Genomic DNA, 13,839 nt, shown 5'->3' with positions numbered 1-13,839 from the left:
ATTTCAGTAGTCGATAACCAATATCTGTGAATTTCCACGATTCTCGATACTAATTCGATACCACGATTAAAAAAACAAAAACAAAACAGAACCCATGTACTTTTAAATTCACTACTTTATTGAAAACTATTTCAACATCTTTTTGCACAGAATTTAATAGGGCTGCCCCCAAATAGTCGACCAAGCACTGGTTGACTAGAGCACTGGAAAAGAGAGTAACGACGCCACCATTGACTCCCGTGGTAAGGGGTTTTGCGCCCCGAGTGGCAGGATATGGGTATTGCAAAAGCGCCCAGAAAACTCATTCACTCCAATGTATGTGTGTTGCCTATGTGTTAATATTTATCTGTAAAGGGTCCTCAATGATGCTATTAACGTGGGTGATCTATAAATGTCCTTAAATTATTGAAAATACCACACTTGCTCATTCACCAACAATGCAGAGATGTCAGTTCTTGGGCGCTTTTGCAAAACCCATATTCCGCCATCAGGAGGCGCTTCCATTGGACCAATGCGTGTCGTTACTCTCTTTTCCAGTGCTCTATGGTTGACCAAAAAAATCATTAGCCAACCAAAATTTCAATGGTCGATTGGTCGCAGGAAAAAAAAAAAAAACATTTGGAGCCCTGTCTTGTCAAAAGTTATCATTGAGTCAGTCCACAGGTTCACTTGGCTCTTTTTCATGTCAAGATGTGTAATGACATAGTTACTAAGTCTAGCACCAATGAGCGCGCCCAGTAACTCAAGTCTGGGTAATGTAACTTTTTTAAGGGGAGCTACTCTTGTTTTAGAAGTAATAAGTGTTACAAGGCACTCACCATCTTCTGGGATGATGCGGAGATAGGCAGCTGCACAATAAGCACTTTCACTAGCGTCACTGAAGACGTGCACTTCTAGAGTGACAGGTGCATCCTGCTTCACAAGCGCTGCATGGTAACATCTGGCGATCTTAATATTCGTGATGTCAGGCAGTTCGTCACACCACTGATGCCACAGATGTGACAGATCTTCAGGCAGCTCATTGTCCCATTCAAGTCCACGTTCCCACATTTTTTGGAAAAGACATTTCACTCTGATGGTAAAAGGGGAAAGAAATCCCACAGGATCAAATATGCGGGACGCAGCTTGTAACACTCCTCTTTTTGTATCACTCTTATCCTTTAAAAAGTCAATTCAGTTTAAGATAATTGCCTTAACAGAAACTTGGTTGACAAAAGAGAAAGTATCCCAGTTTAACATCCAGGGCTATAATCATATTCCTTGTCACAGACATGACAGGATTGGTGGTGGTGTATCTTTGTTTCTGCAGGAGGAACTTAAATTCTCTCTTCGCCCTGACCTTACAATTCCCCTTGAAAAGGAAGCTGAAGCCATATTTATTGAACTTACTGTGCACAAGAACAAGGTTATTATTGGCTGCATTTATAGGCCTCCAGATTCCAACCATAATTCATTTATTCATTGTTTAACTGTTTCGTTGAGTAAAATATTATCAGAGAAGAAATTATGTTATTTGTTGGGTGATTTTAATATAAATCTGATGCAACCCCAATCCTGTACTTTTGTTGACCATTTGAATACCTCTGCTTTTTATCCTCTCATTACCAAACCTACAAGAATTACAGCTACAAATAGAACTCTTATTGATAACATACTAACTAATTCAGTTGAGGGCCCGGGGATATCCGGTGTTCTCCTTGCTGATCTTTCTGACCACCTCCCCCTATTCCACTTAACACACACTGTTGCTCCTTTCAAAAAAGGCAAGCCAGCAACCTCTCATAGAAACTTCTGTCAGGCTAACATAGCTAAGTTCATTCTGTCCCTCTATGAAAATTCATGGCATTCGGTGGAGATGGAAGACGATGCCCAGAAAGCATATGATATATTTTTTAAATTATTTTCTAAATTATTTGATATTGCTTTCCCCTACCAGAATACAAAAAGGTGCCCCCAAAAATCTAAATCTTGGCTCACCAAGGGTCTAAAGAAATCAATAAGAAAAAAGCATAAACTTTATAAAACATACCTAACCAGCCCATCTCCACTGAATTTTAAGTCTTATTCCTCTTATAGGAACAAACTTCATCATCTCCTCCGAATTGCTAAGAGACAACATTATGAAACTAAATTTACTGAGTCTGGTAATAATATGAAGTCAACTTGGTCAATTATCAATGAGATCATGAAAAAGACTCCTCCCAATAAAATATCATGTGACGAATTTCAAGTGGGACTGGAAAGTAAGTTAGTAACTGACCCTGTAGAAATTGCTGATGGATTTAATGATTTTTTTGTTAACATTGGACCCTCACTTGCTGCCAGTATACCTCATAGTTCTATAACACTTCCTGAAATACAGGCTCCTCCTAAACCTTTCAGGTTCAGGATGATTGGGAAGGCTGAGCTTGAGGACATTGTGACCAAACTCAAACCTAAAGGAGCTGGTCATGATGGACTGAAGCCTAGTCTTCTCAAGAAATGCTTGCCTGCCATTACAAAACCTCTTCTTCACATATTGAATTGCTCACTTGCTACAGGTCGTTGTCCTGACCAGTTCAAATGGGCCAGAGTCATCCCAGTACACAAATCTGATGAAAAGTATAAGTACTCAAATTATAGACCAATATCCATTTTGCCCTGTTTGGCCAAAGTACTTGAAAGAATGGTGTACAATAGACTAATAGAGTATTTAAATGAATCCAATCTCCTCTATTCTCATCAATATGGATTTAGAGAAAAACACTCCACTGCGATGGCTCTGGTTCAACTAATTGATAGATTTTCATCGGCATTGGATAATAATGAATTTACTATTGGGGTTTTTATAGACCTGTCCAAAGCCTTCGATACCGTTGATCATAGTCTTCTGGTTAAAAAATTGCAGATGTATGGTATTGGGGAAGTTGAGCTTCAATGGTTCTGTGACTATCTGAACAACCGTAAACAGTTTGTTTCTTGGAATGGTTTTGATTCTAGCTATAGGAAGTTAACATGTGGTTTGCCGCAAGGATCCATTCTTGGTCCTTTGCTTTTTATTATTTATGTAAATGATTTATATCTGGTTTCAAAAAGCATGTTTTTTGTCAATTTTGCTGATGATACGAATATGTTTATGTCGAATCGAAGTTATGAAGACCTAATTACTCAAACAAATGTTGAACTTACAAAAGTTAATCTTTGGTTCCAAAAAAATAAATTATCTCTAAATATTAAAAAAACTTCATACATGTTAGTCATACCAAAAAATAAGAAAAAGATTCCTTATGATAAAGATGTCTACATATTCAATCATTCTCTTATTAGAGTGCAATATGCCAAGTTTCTGGGTATTTATATTGATGAAAAATTAAATTGGAAAAAACATGTATCATTCATCTGTAACAAAGTTGCCAAGAATATTGGTGTCATCAGCAGGATAAGACATGTTTTACCCAGAAAAATCCTTATATCACTTTATTATACTTTAATATATCCTTTTCTCACTTATTGCAATCTTGTATGGGCAAGCACTTACAAAACAAACCTCAAACACCTTGTTACTTTACAGAAACGATTTGTTAGAATGGTTACATACTCTGAGCCGCTTGCAAGTTCAGGTCCACTGTTTCAAGAACTTAATTTCATGAATGTTTATGATATCAATGTGTATCAGATTTGTTTATTTGTGTTTCAGCATAGAATGAATATTTTACCTTGTAGTTTCTCTCACATATTTATGTCCAACAACCAAATCCATAGCTACCAGACACGAAACTCTTCCAACCTCCACACTGCCTTCTTTAGAACTGCTCTTGGTCAATTTTCAATTCGTTATCAAGGTCCACGTCTCTGGAATCAACTACCTGACTATCTGAAAAAAATTATTAACTTAACATCATTTAAAAAGGCTCTCAAAAAGTACCTCATCAGTCAAACCATGTATCATCAAACATAAGATAATTATTGTTGTGTTTTTCCTCTCTCTCTCTCTCTCTCTCTCTCTCGCCCCTCTCTCTCTCTCTCTCCTTATGAGCTTATTCATTATTTTTGTTTTGTATTATTCATTTATGTACGTATTCTTATTTTTTTTTTCCTTATATTTTACTGTTTAATCTCTACACTTTTCTACTTATTTTTCATTATTGTTCAATTATTTTCCTATGTTGTTTTTAAACTGTAACAAATTTGATATTTGAATATGTTGGGTGAGGTTTTCATATAAGCCCTCTTGGGTTTCATACCTCCCCTTTGCACATCCCAGTAATGTTGATTGTTCATGTTGTTTATTTATATGATATTGTTTGTGCTAAATAAAAAAAAAAAAGTCAAAATCAATATAACTGAACTATATATAAAGGCTATAGGGCTTTTAATTTGAAGGGCCAGATACAGGAAGTCGTGACATGATGAGTCGACTAATGACGACTATTGGTCGACCAAGGGAATTATGGTGATAGGAGAATTTGCCAAAATGTTGAACTATCCCTTTAACGTCTGGTTCATCATAATGGTATTTACAGGGTTCCTACGCAAGTATGGAAAGTATGGGAAAGTATGGAATTTGATTTTATACATTTCCAGGTCTGGAAAAGTATGGAAAATGGAAATTATTGTATGGAAATGATCTGGCTTAATACTTAATACTTATCTGGGTTTGGTCTTATTATAAAAGTTATCTGGGTTAATTATTTTTGTATGTGCTACCTATAGCTACAATCTCCTGGAAATAATTTGGTAACATAATGGCATACACATTCAGAATAATGAAAACAAATGATTAATTGCATGATTTGTTTATATAATGCACAACTATGGTGCGTTCATTACAACTCGGAAGTCGGAAAAAAAACAAGTTCCTCTTCTGAAAAACTCTGACATGTCAAACTTTAGGATGTGTTAGGGACTAATTCATCTGTCTAACCATCAGAACTATTGACACTTGAAACGGTAAACACAGCTGATCCATCGAAAAAAAAATCACCGCTGGAGTTAATTTATTTTCCGTGATTGAAAGCAGGTTCTTGAATGTAACTCGGTCAAAGTCAGATGTATCCTCACAATGTTTTGCTGTTCTGTCAGGTCATGCATGATAAATGCTGACAAAGTTAGACTGTCAGACTTCCTTGATTTTAAACTTTGCCGGCTCTGCCTCTTCGTCTTTTTGCCACTCCGTGAGTGTTCTGCAGTGACTTCTGAGTACCGTGACTTTGACGGTCCTACTGCTCACCTCCGCTCATTTGAGAAAAAAAAAAAAAAAAAAAACCTCCGCTCATTTGATTGTGCAACTGCAGTGGGTGATTTATTAATACGTAGTATGAAGCTAAGACTACCGTTTAAACGCACACATCATTTTGAACTCTTTATTAACAGAAAGTGTGCAGCTTTTGTATCAAAATAGTCTTTTTATAACGAAAAAAGACATTCTATGTAGGCTAACAATTTATGCTCAGCAGCCGTGGGCACCCCCATATAGTCAGAATGGTATGGTCTTGGTTAGATTCGACTACGAGGTTCATAGTCGAATCAGACCCCTCCGAATCGAATCGTCGAATAGTCGACTTTTGGAGGTCAGCCCTACCGAGAAGTCTGGAAATTAGGGTCTGGAAAAAGTATGGAATTTGGAGATTTCAAATGTGTAGGAACCCTGATTTACATTAATAAAGAAGTTCATAATAATAATCAACATCATGTGATGCAATAAAACACAAAATAGATTACAAATAAGTTTTTATAAACAGTTTCATGTCACAATATTCACATCTGCAGTCTCACACATGAATATGTGTAGCCTACATGTCAATTTTTATGAGAAGTTAAGTTGCCTGGCAGCAACCCGATGGACCACTTGAAACAGGTAAACCATACAGATGCTGCATCAAAAAAACCTAAACACCAAAAAAAGTAGAGCAGTCTTCTATCATAAAATGCAATGCATGTAAGAATAGGTCGTAGTACTTTAATTCTGGTAGATGTGGCTGATGGAGATAAAAGTGATAAATTCATGGTAGTCAACACACCAAAAAAGAAGAAAAACAAGATCATTTTTACCAGTACATTGTTTTTATTTGATTAAAGACAGGTTAATATTAAAAGTACCAGAGTCATACAACATGTAGGGGCCTACTGTTTTGTGTTGGTGACAAATTAATTCAAAGTTTATTCAATTGCAACAAGCTTATTATGATGTCTTATGAACAAAATCTCCACATATACATTAACATTGTCAGATCACAGCAGAACATGTAAATACTGAGAATGGAGGCCAGAGACATGTCTCCTCAAGAAAAACAAACAAACAAAAAGTGGTCAAAGAATGATCAAACCAAGCTAAGTTTAAAGTACAGCTTCTTCTTTACACTCATAATATCGTATAGTCAATAACATGTGTTTATATAACAAGGCGGACAGAAGTATGTTTAGACATTAGCAACATGTTTATTAAAGCTTGTAGTAGCTATAGGCAAAGGAAGTAGATTCTGTGGTGTTGCCACACACACACACACACACACACACACACACACAGTCAGGAGAAAATAGCGAAAGACTAAAAACTGTGTGAGCACAAGAGCATCATTCTTCGTCCTGGAAGACAGTCTTCAAATTATTCAGGATGGATTTGCAAACTTTATCCTTGAAATCTTGGCCTATGAACACATACAGCAGTGGGTTAATGCAGCTGTTGAGATAGATCAAGATGGTGGATATAGAGAAACCAATATAGAGAACATAGTCGAATGTTGGACTGATGAAACTAAAATTAAACAACTCTATTAAGCTAATGATGTGAAAGGGAGCCCAGCACAGGAAAAAAGTGATGATAACAGCAGCAATGATCTTGAAGGGGCGTCTAGAGCGCCTGGCCAGGGTGCGGTTCCTCCTGAGACGATGGATCATCACAGCATTAGAGGAGACAATGACAGTGAAGGGGAGAAGGAATCCAAGGAGGAAGTAGGTAAGGGTCATGGCCTGATGACGAAACTGCACCAACTCAAACACAGATTGTGTATCATCATCGGAAAGAGCAAAGTTGTCGAAACAGATAGTCACTTCATCAGAGTATGATGCTGTGTCCCTGAAGATGAAGTATGGAGTGCTGTAAATCAGAGCCAGGACCCAAACACCAAGACTCACATAGGACGCCTTGCGTACAGTTCGGTGGTTCTGGGCCCAGACAGGCCACACAACAGATACACATCTGTCCACACTGATCACCACCAGGGTGTAGACACTGGCAAACATGTTCAGGAAGGTTAAAGCACTGTTAACTTTGCAAATAAAGTTGCCGAATGGCCAGTGGAAATCCATGGCTATGTAGGTCACATACAGGGGCAGGAAGGCTGTGAAGAGGAAATCGGCCACAGCCAAGTTGAGGAACCAAACTGTTTTAACTGTTTTCTTCATCTTGAACCCGGTCAACCAGATAACCACTCCATTCCCCAGCACACCAACAACGAAGGCCAGACAATAACTAATGATGGACAAGATGTTGAGAGACTTTCTCAGCTCATCAAGGTCATAATAGTCAACAGCATAAGCATTAGAGGAGCCATTTCCATCAGAAAAATCAATTAAATTAATGATCTCCATCCTTGTCTTGAACCTATAGCCTGTGACAGAAAAATTTAAAAATATTAATTTTCAATTTTTTCTAAATTTTAATAACAACTTTGATGCACTGCCTTTAATTACATAAGTTTAGAGAGTGGTCGAACCGTTTCTCTTTTTGAAGACATACCATAATCATGGTATCTGTTTATCTGTCATAGTATCGGTCTGTATTTGTCACTGATGCCTTCATTATCTTATTTTTTCAATACAATCTGTACACATTCATCTTAAATTCAGGTAAATTCAAAGGAGACAATATAGCAAAATTACCTTTCTTAAAGTTGATCAGTGGGATGAGGTTATGTCTTCAGCTGTGGTAACTCAGACTGAACTCCGTCAGGGTTGAAATCTAATTTATCTAATGTTGAAACCACAAGGAGGTGGGACTGTAACACAAGAAAAAAAAAAGGTTGCAACACACGATGCAACTACAATTTTTATCAGGATAACATAGATGTCTTATTATCAATGTGTCTCATTCTCAATTGGTCAGATCATTTCAGTCAAAAAATAAAGAAATTTACCTCAAAAGTTACATAATTAAAGGGATAGTTCAATATTTTGGCAAATTGGCCCATTGCCATAATCCCTATGGTCATAGCAGTAGGTTTGTTACCTTTAATTGTCGGTGCAAGCTATTTTTAGAACGGTGGAGCAGAGCCGCGAGCTGCTCAGAGCTACACTACGGAGGCTAATGGGATTTCTTGGTCTCACCCGGTTCCTTCACACCTCCGCCGGCTTTCCCGTCAACATCAGCGTGCCCCTGATAACACACTCTGGACTTCATTATCAGTTTTTTTAATGACCCGCCCCGCCCCGCAAATAAAGTAAACATTTCTTGACCCGCACCGCGCGTCACTAGTGTACAGACCTCCTCAGCCTGAGAAGGCAGACATGATTATCTTCTTAAACAAAAACTGTTTTTGATTTGTCATCATGACTGCTCCAGTGTTTGTTTTATTTTGTTGCATATACATTCACCTGTTCTGCAGCTCTTTGTATGTTAGACTGCTTGCCAAGTTTCAGTTTTATAGTTACAGTTAGGGACCCTCCCTTTTAATTGAATACCATAGTTGGCTAAATCTGTTTTTGGAGGCCTTTTGGAGGTTTTACAAGCTGTGTAAGATGCATGTTTGAAGTCCAAGCATGCATGCAAAAATGGCCTGTGTGAAGAGTTTGTCAAATAAAAAAACATCCTGTGAAATAAGTTGTGACCTGTTGACCTGCACCTCAAAGAATCGGAATCGAGAATCGTTTAGAACAGAAATCGAAATAGAGAATCGGAATCGGAATCGGAATCGGAATCGTTAAAATCCAAACGATGCCCAACCCTACTCATAGCGTGGTGAATGTGCAGGTCACAACTTGAGCGTTTAGGAGTTGTTGGATTGTGTATTTTATGAGTTTGATGAGGGAAACCAAGAAATCCCATTAGCCTCCTCCTGGTGTGCTGGTATCCATAAAAATGTCCTTCTATGAGCCATCATTTAAATTATGTGTAGTGTTTGTGGTTCTTCGAGAAGATATCAGAGCCAGTGTTCACAAAGCATATTATCTTAAAACAGAGTATTTCTAAGTTGCACTGAAAGCATCAAAGTGAAAGTTTTGTCTTAAATCCCATAAGCTCTTATAAGAATAAAAAAAATTAAGACTGTTGCAATAGTGAAGTCTAGAAGTTATAAAGTTTATGCAAATTTACTAATTGATGACTAGTCATAAATAAATCACTAATAACCACAATCAAGACCATTTATTTATTTATAGTTTACATTTTAAACTAATTATCAGACTTGACTAAAAAATATAAATGTAAAAGATGTTCTCAGAAAACACAAGAATAGTTGCAGTTGTGTGATATAATTTATTATCCATAAAACATACATTTAATTATCTTGGTGTGTTATAACTGAACAGACAAAAAGTAACAAAAGATAGTGACTGCACAGAGAATATGCATACAGTATGGTAATTACACACACCAACAATCTCACAAGTTCGTTAATATATTACTGATTCCTGTGTAAAATCCTAAAAGTTATCGGAGGTGATAATTCTACTTAAATTAAAAAATGATAGAAAAATCTTCACACAAAATGAACACATTTATTTCAAGTCTTTTCTATAAAGTCAATATTATATTGATGTCTCCAGACATAACAAAAGCAGAAACAGCCTCTGGAATAGAAGTTTGTTTTCCCTTTGGTAGGTTTTATTTCTCTCTCAGAGGTCCTGAAGCAAAGATTACATATTGTGACCACAGGGGGGCGCTCCACTCCCATAAATACAGACTGATCACACCTTTACCTATTTTCAGTCTATAGAGCAGGGGAAATGTACTATGATTCACTTTTAGAGCATAAAACTACATCAAACTTCTGTGTTTTACAGAGGGTAAATAAACGAGACACCAATTTAAACATGAACACAAACATATCTGACCTCTAGATTAGTATCAGTCATGTTGGTGGTCAATCAGGCTCAAGGTTGTGAAGCAGACACACACACCTACATTACACCACATTACACTTCCTCAGTGGACGTGCCGGGTTTACACTGAGACTCAGAGGGAGCGGGGTCTTTGAACACGTCGTCCTCCATCCCTTCTTCTATGGGTTTCATCTTGGAGGTCTTGGTGCTAGGGGATTTTTCTAGAAATCAAATATATTACAAACCAAATTGATGAGACATGTTTATACATAAATTGCATTGTATGGACTTAAGGATTAATGCATGATCATGGCTCGGAAGTTAATTAAAGAGGTCACATGATCACAAAGGACACAAACTGTCGTCCAACAGTTCACAGTAGGAGAATACACTCAGAAATATCCACCTTTTTCAGAATGGCAAAAACGTAAGCCAGTTTTGCTCTTCCGGTGGAGTATGATAGATAGATAGATAGATAGATAGATAGATAGATAGATAGATAGATAGATAGATAGATAGATAGATAGATAGATAGATAGGTAGGTATAGGTTGTAACATATTGATGTGAGTTGCGAGTTTTTCTAGGTGACATATGTTGCCACAGGCTAGTTATATGTTCATCTTCCTCTATATATGTGCTCTAAACATATGATTCTGTTCTGAGTGTTTCATACCATGGATGGTTGTTATATCTGACGATATTTACGTTTATTACAGTTAGATTGTAATGGTCTGAGGCGCCCCCATTCAGCCATTAGAGAGTATTATTTGACCTCAGTTGTTATTTCACTGCATTCTTTGGGTAGTAGGCCTACCGTTTGTGTGTTTAGTTCAGTCATATTACTTTTATTCTGTAACATTATATGTATTGTTTATTTCTATACTTTAGGAAACCACAACACAACACATCCTGTACCTTGTGTCAGGGTGCACGAAGCAGGTGGACCCAAATGCAGGAGCTAACACAGGCTGGTACTTGCAAAATGAAGTTTTAATAACTCACGACAGGCAGGAGAACAAAACACCTTGACAAAACACAATAATCGGGCAAGGAACTGAAAGACTAAATTTGCACGTGTCCGGCTATTTTCATAAACAGACATTTCTCCCTCTCTACAAAAATAACTGCGCGCACACAAGTCCGTTTTCATAAAAGTTTTCGTTTACACTAACCCGTGTATATATGCCGTCAAGAGCATGCCAAACCTGCAGGTGGCAGTGTAGCGAGAAGCTCAAGCCCACGTCAGCCAATCAGAATCCCGCACATGATCCCGCATAGCAGCAACAACAACAACAACGTCACTTTCTCTCCTTTTGTCTAAAGTTTTAATTTTTTTTCATGCGAGAAAGTAGGCTAACTGATCCCAAATATACGGCCAGTTTATCCAAATGACAGATGTTTAGAAGTCTGCTCCGATGTTTTTCGGAGAAGTGAAGTTCCACCTGTGGAGCAATGACCGCGACATCACAGAGGCAGCAGCCGGTCTGCAGAGCTGCACGGCCGGCCAACCTCCGTCGTCAAGCTCCCCCAACCTCGTTTTTCTCTGTTTACATGCAAACGTGCAAATTGGCTTCAATTGGTCAGATCATTTCAGTCAAAAAATAAAGAAATTTACCTCAAAAGTTACGTAATTAAAGGGATAGTTCAATATTTTGGCAAATTGGCCCATTGGCATAATCCCTATAGTTTTAGCAGTAGGTTTGTTACCTTTAATTGTCCGGGTCACAGTGGTGCCGTGACCCGGATGCTCTGGGCGGTCATTGACCTCTTGGCAGTCAGGTTTGCACCTTCATTTATGGGTGAGTGAGTGCACCCAGACTTTCCGTTACACTCACCCCCGCTGAACTCACTCCGCCCAGGGCATCCGGGTCACGGCACCACTGTAGCTGATGTTAATCTGGCCCTCTGCGTTGCGTTTCAGTACGGCCTGCCCCAGGTGGGGTCCAAACCCTGGTCTCCGGCACGGAGAACCAAGCAAACCGTTTTGCCAAGACATCAGTGATCGCTTGGCAAACCTGTTTGCACGTCCTGTATGGGTGAGTGAGTGCACCCGGACCCTCTGTTACGTCTGCATGTCTTGTTTGACAAGGGACACAAACTGATCAGACAGTGAGCTGCTGTGTGTTGGATATAGTGAAGTTGGTAAGACGACAGTGGCACAGCAGGTGTTGAATATAGTCTACTTGCCAGCCCATAAGGCCCCATTGTGAACCCAGAAATGTAGAGTACCCCAAAGTTTTGTGTTAGAAATATATAGTATGGGTCCCCAGCATTCAGAAACTGCCGGATGCTAACTTATAGGCTATTGTTGGGCAATTAGCATAATTAGCATAGTTAGCAAATGTAACCGAGGTCCGCAGGTATAGCCACAGTCTCGAGGTACCAGTGAGGAGAAGTGACGACATGTGGCAGTTAGCGGTACTGAAATTAAACTCACTCGCCCATAAAAAAACATGCTAACCCACTGGCCAAGTGGTCATTGACCTCTCGGCTAGCGTGCGTATGGCTCAGTGGTTTCCAGGCAACGACTCCAGCTGCTCGTTACACGGCCTGTCCGCAGCCCGACCTCCGATAATCGGTTAAAGATGAAGGAATGGTGTCCTTCTATTTTGCAATTTAATACAAAAATGAATGGAAATATCTTAAAGGTCATAGCTACAACTTTTTTGTCAAAGGATACATTTTTCAAAAATAATGCATCCACAGAATGTCTAGAGGGGTGCAGAATAAAAGTATTAATTTTACTGAATTTTTTCTAAAAAGTATATAAATAATTGTTCAATACATTTTGGCGGGTCCCATGGGCAACGTCGGCATGAAATGATCTCTGTGGCAACAGCATTAGAATGTTGATGTCATGTGTCAACTGGCCATATCCACAAGTTTCCGAACGTCATCTATGGTCAAAACTGGCTTCCGGTTTGCCGGTTTGGTGGAATTTTACGTTTACGTTTCCATGGTTTTCAGGCGTTGTCATAGTTGCGGTAAACGCATGGATCTCTTAACGCTGACTTTTAACACAGATGTCAATTTGTGTGATATCCACTGTTAAAAGCTGCTGTGATGATCCATGCGTTTTACAGATTTTCATTGGGGGGAAAAAAAAAAAAAATCCATGCATTTACCGCGGCTACTGAAACCATGGAAACGTACACATAACATTCCAAAACCGGCAAAACAGGCTACGTTTTTGACGTTCGGAAAAAGGTGGATACGTAGATGCCGCATTCGGGCTTGTTTGGAATGTCTCACGGCCGCCATCTTGAGGAGTAGTTCCTCCTGTCAAGCAGTCAATAGTCAGACCGGTCAGAGGGTTTGACAGCTGTGAATCTGGCAAAATGCCAGCCTTTTGTGCCGCGTACGCATGTTCCCATGAAAGAAACGCCAAAACGAAGAGACATGGAATAACTTTTCTCAAGTAATAAGTTGTTTTATATTATATAACTGTTATGAACTTGTTGAATTTGATGTAGTTAAGTTATCTGACATAAATGAAACTAACGTAACGTATCATAGGATGGGATATGTGTTACATTTAGTACATATACCGGTAGTTAATATATCAATAGTTTGTTATTTTGTGGCTTATCAGCTGTTTCCCCCGGCTGTGGTAGTTGTGAGTTTGTGGTTGCCATGGTGATGAGGCCGGCGAGTGAGTGTAAACCACTGTAGGCTACCTATATAATTGTGCTAGGCCATATTAAATAAGTTTCATGGCACTTACATGAACCCTAACTGCTAACCTGAGTTATGTACCTGAATTGTAGTATTTATATTAAAACAAACGGCTTGAAAATCGGTTGAAAATTAAGTGATAGAC

General features: G+C 38.6%; 1 protein-coding gene across 1 annotated transcript; it reads right to left on the bottom strand.

Annotated features, from left to right (window-relative positions):
• Positions 1 to 6,552: 6,552 nt before the first annotated feature.
• On the bottom strand, positions 6,553 to 7,569 carry LOC146960398 (chemerin-like receptor 1). Its single transcript, XM_085772399.1, has one exon. It carries the CDS (start codon positions 7,567 to 7,569, stop codon positions 6,553 to 6,555), a length of 1,017 nt encoding a protein of 338 aa, XP_085628525.1.
• Positions 7,570 to 13,839: the final 6,270 nt, after the last annotated feature.

This window comes from Trachurus japonicus, unplaced genomic scaffold (genome assembly GCF_045865225.1).
Source record: "Trachurus japonicus isolate A0001 unplaced genomic scaffold, Traja_1.0 AP030414.1".
NCBI classification, from domain to species: Eukaryota; Metazoa; Chordata; class Actinopteri; order Carangiformes; family Carangidae; genus Trachurus; species Trachurus japonicus.
This window is presented reverse-complemented; position numbering and strand designations above follow the sequence as displayed.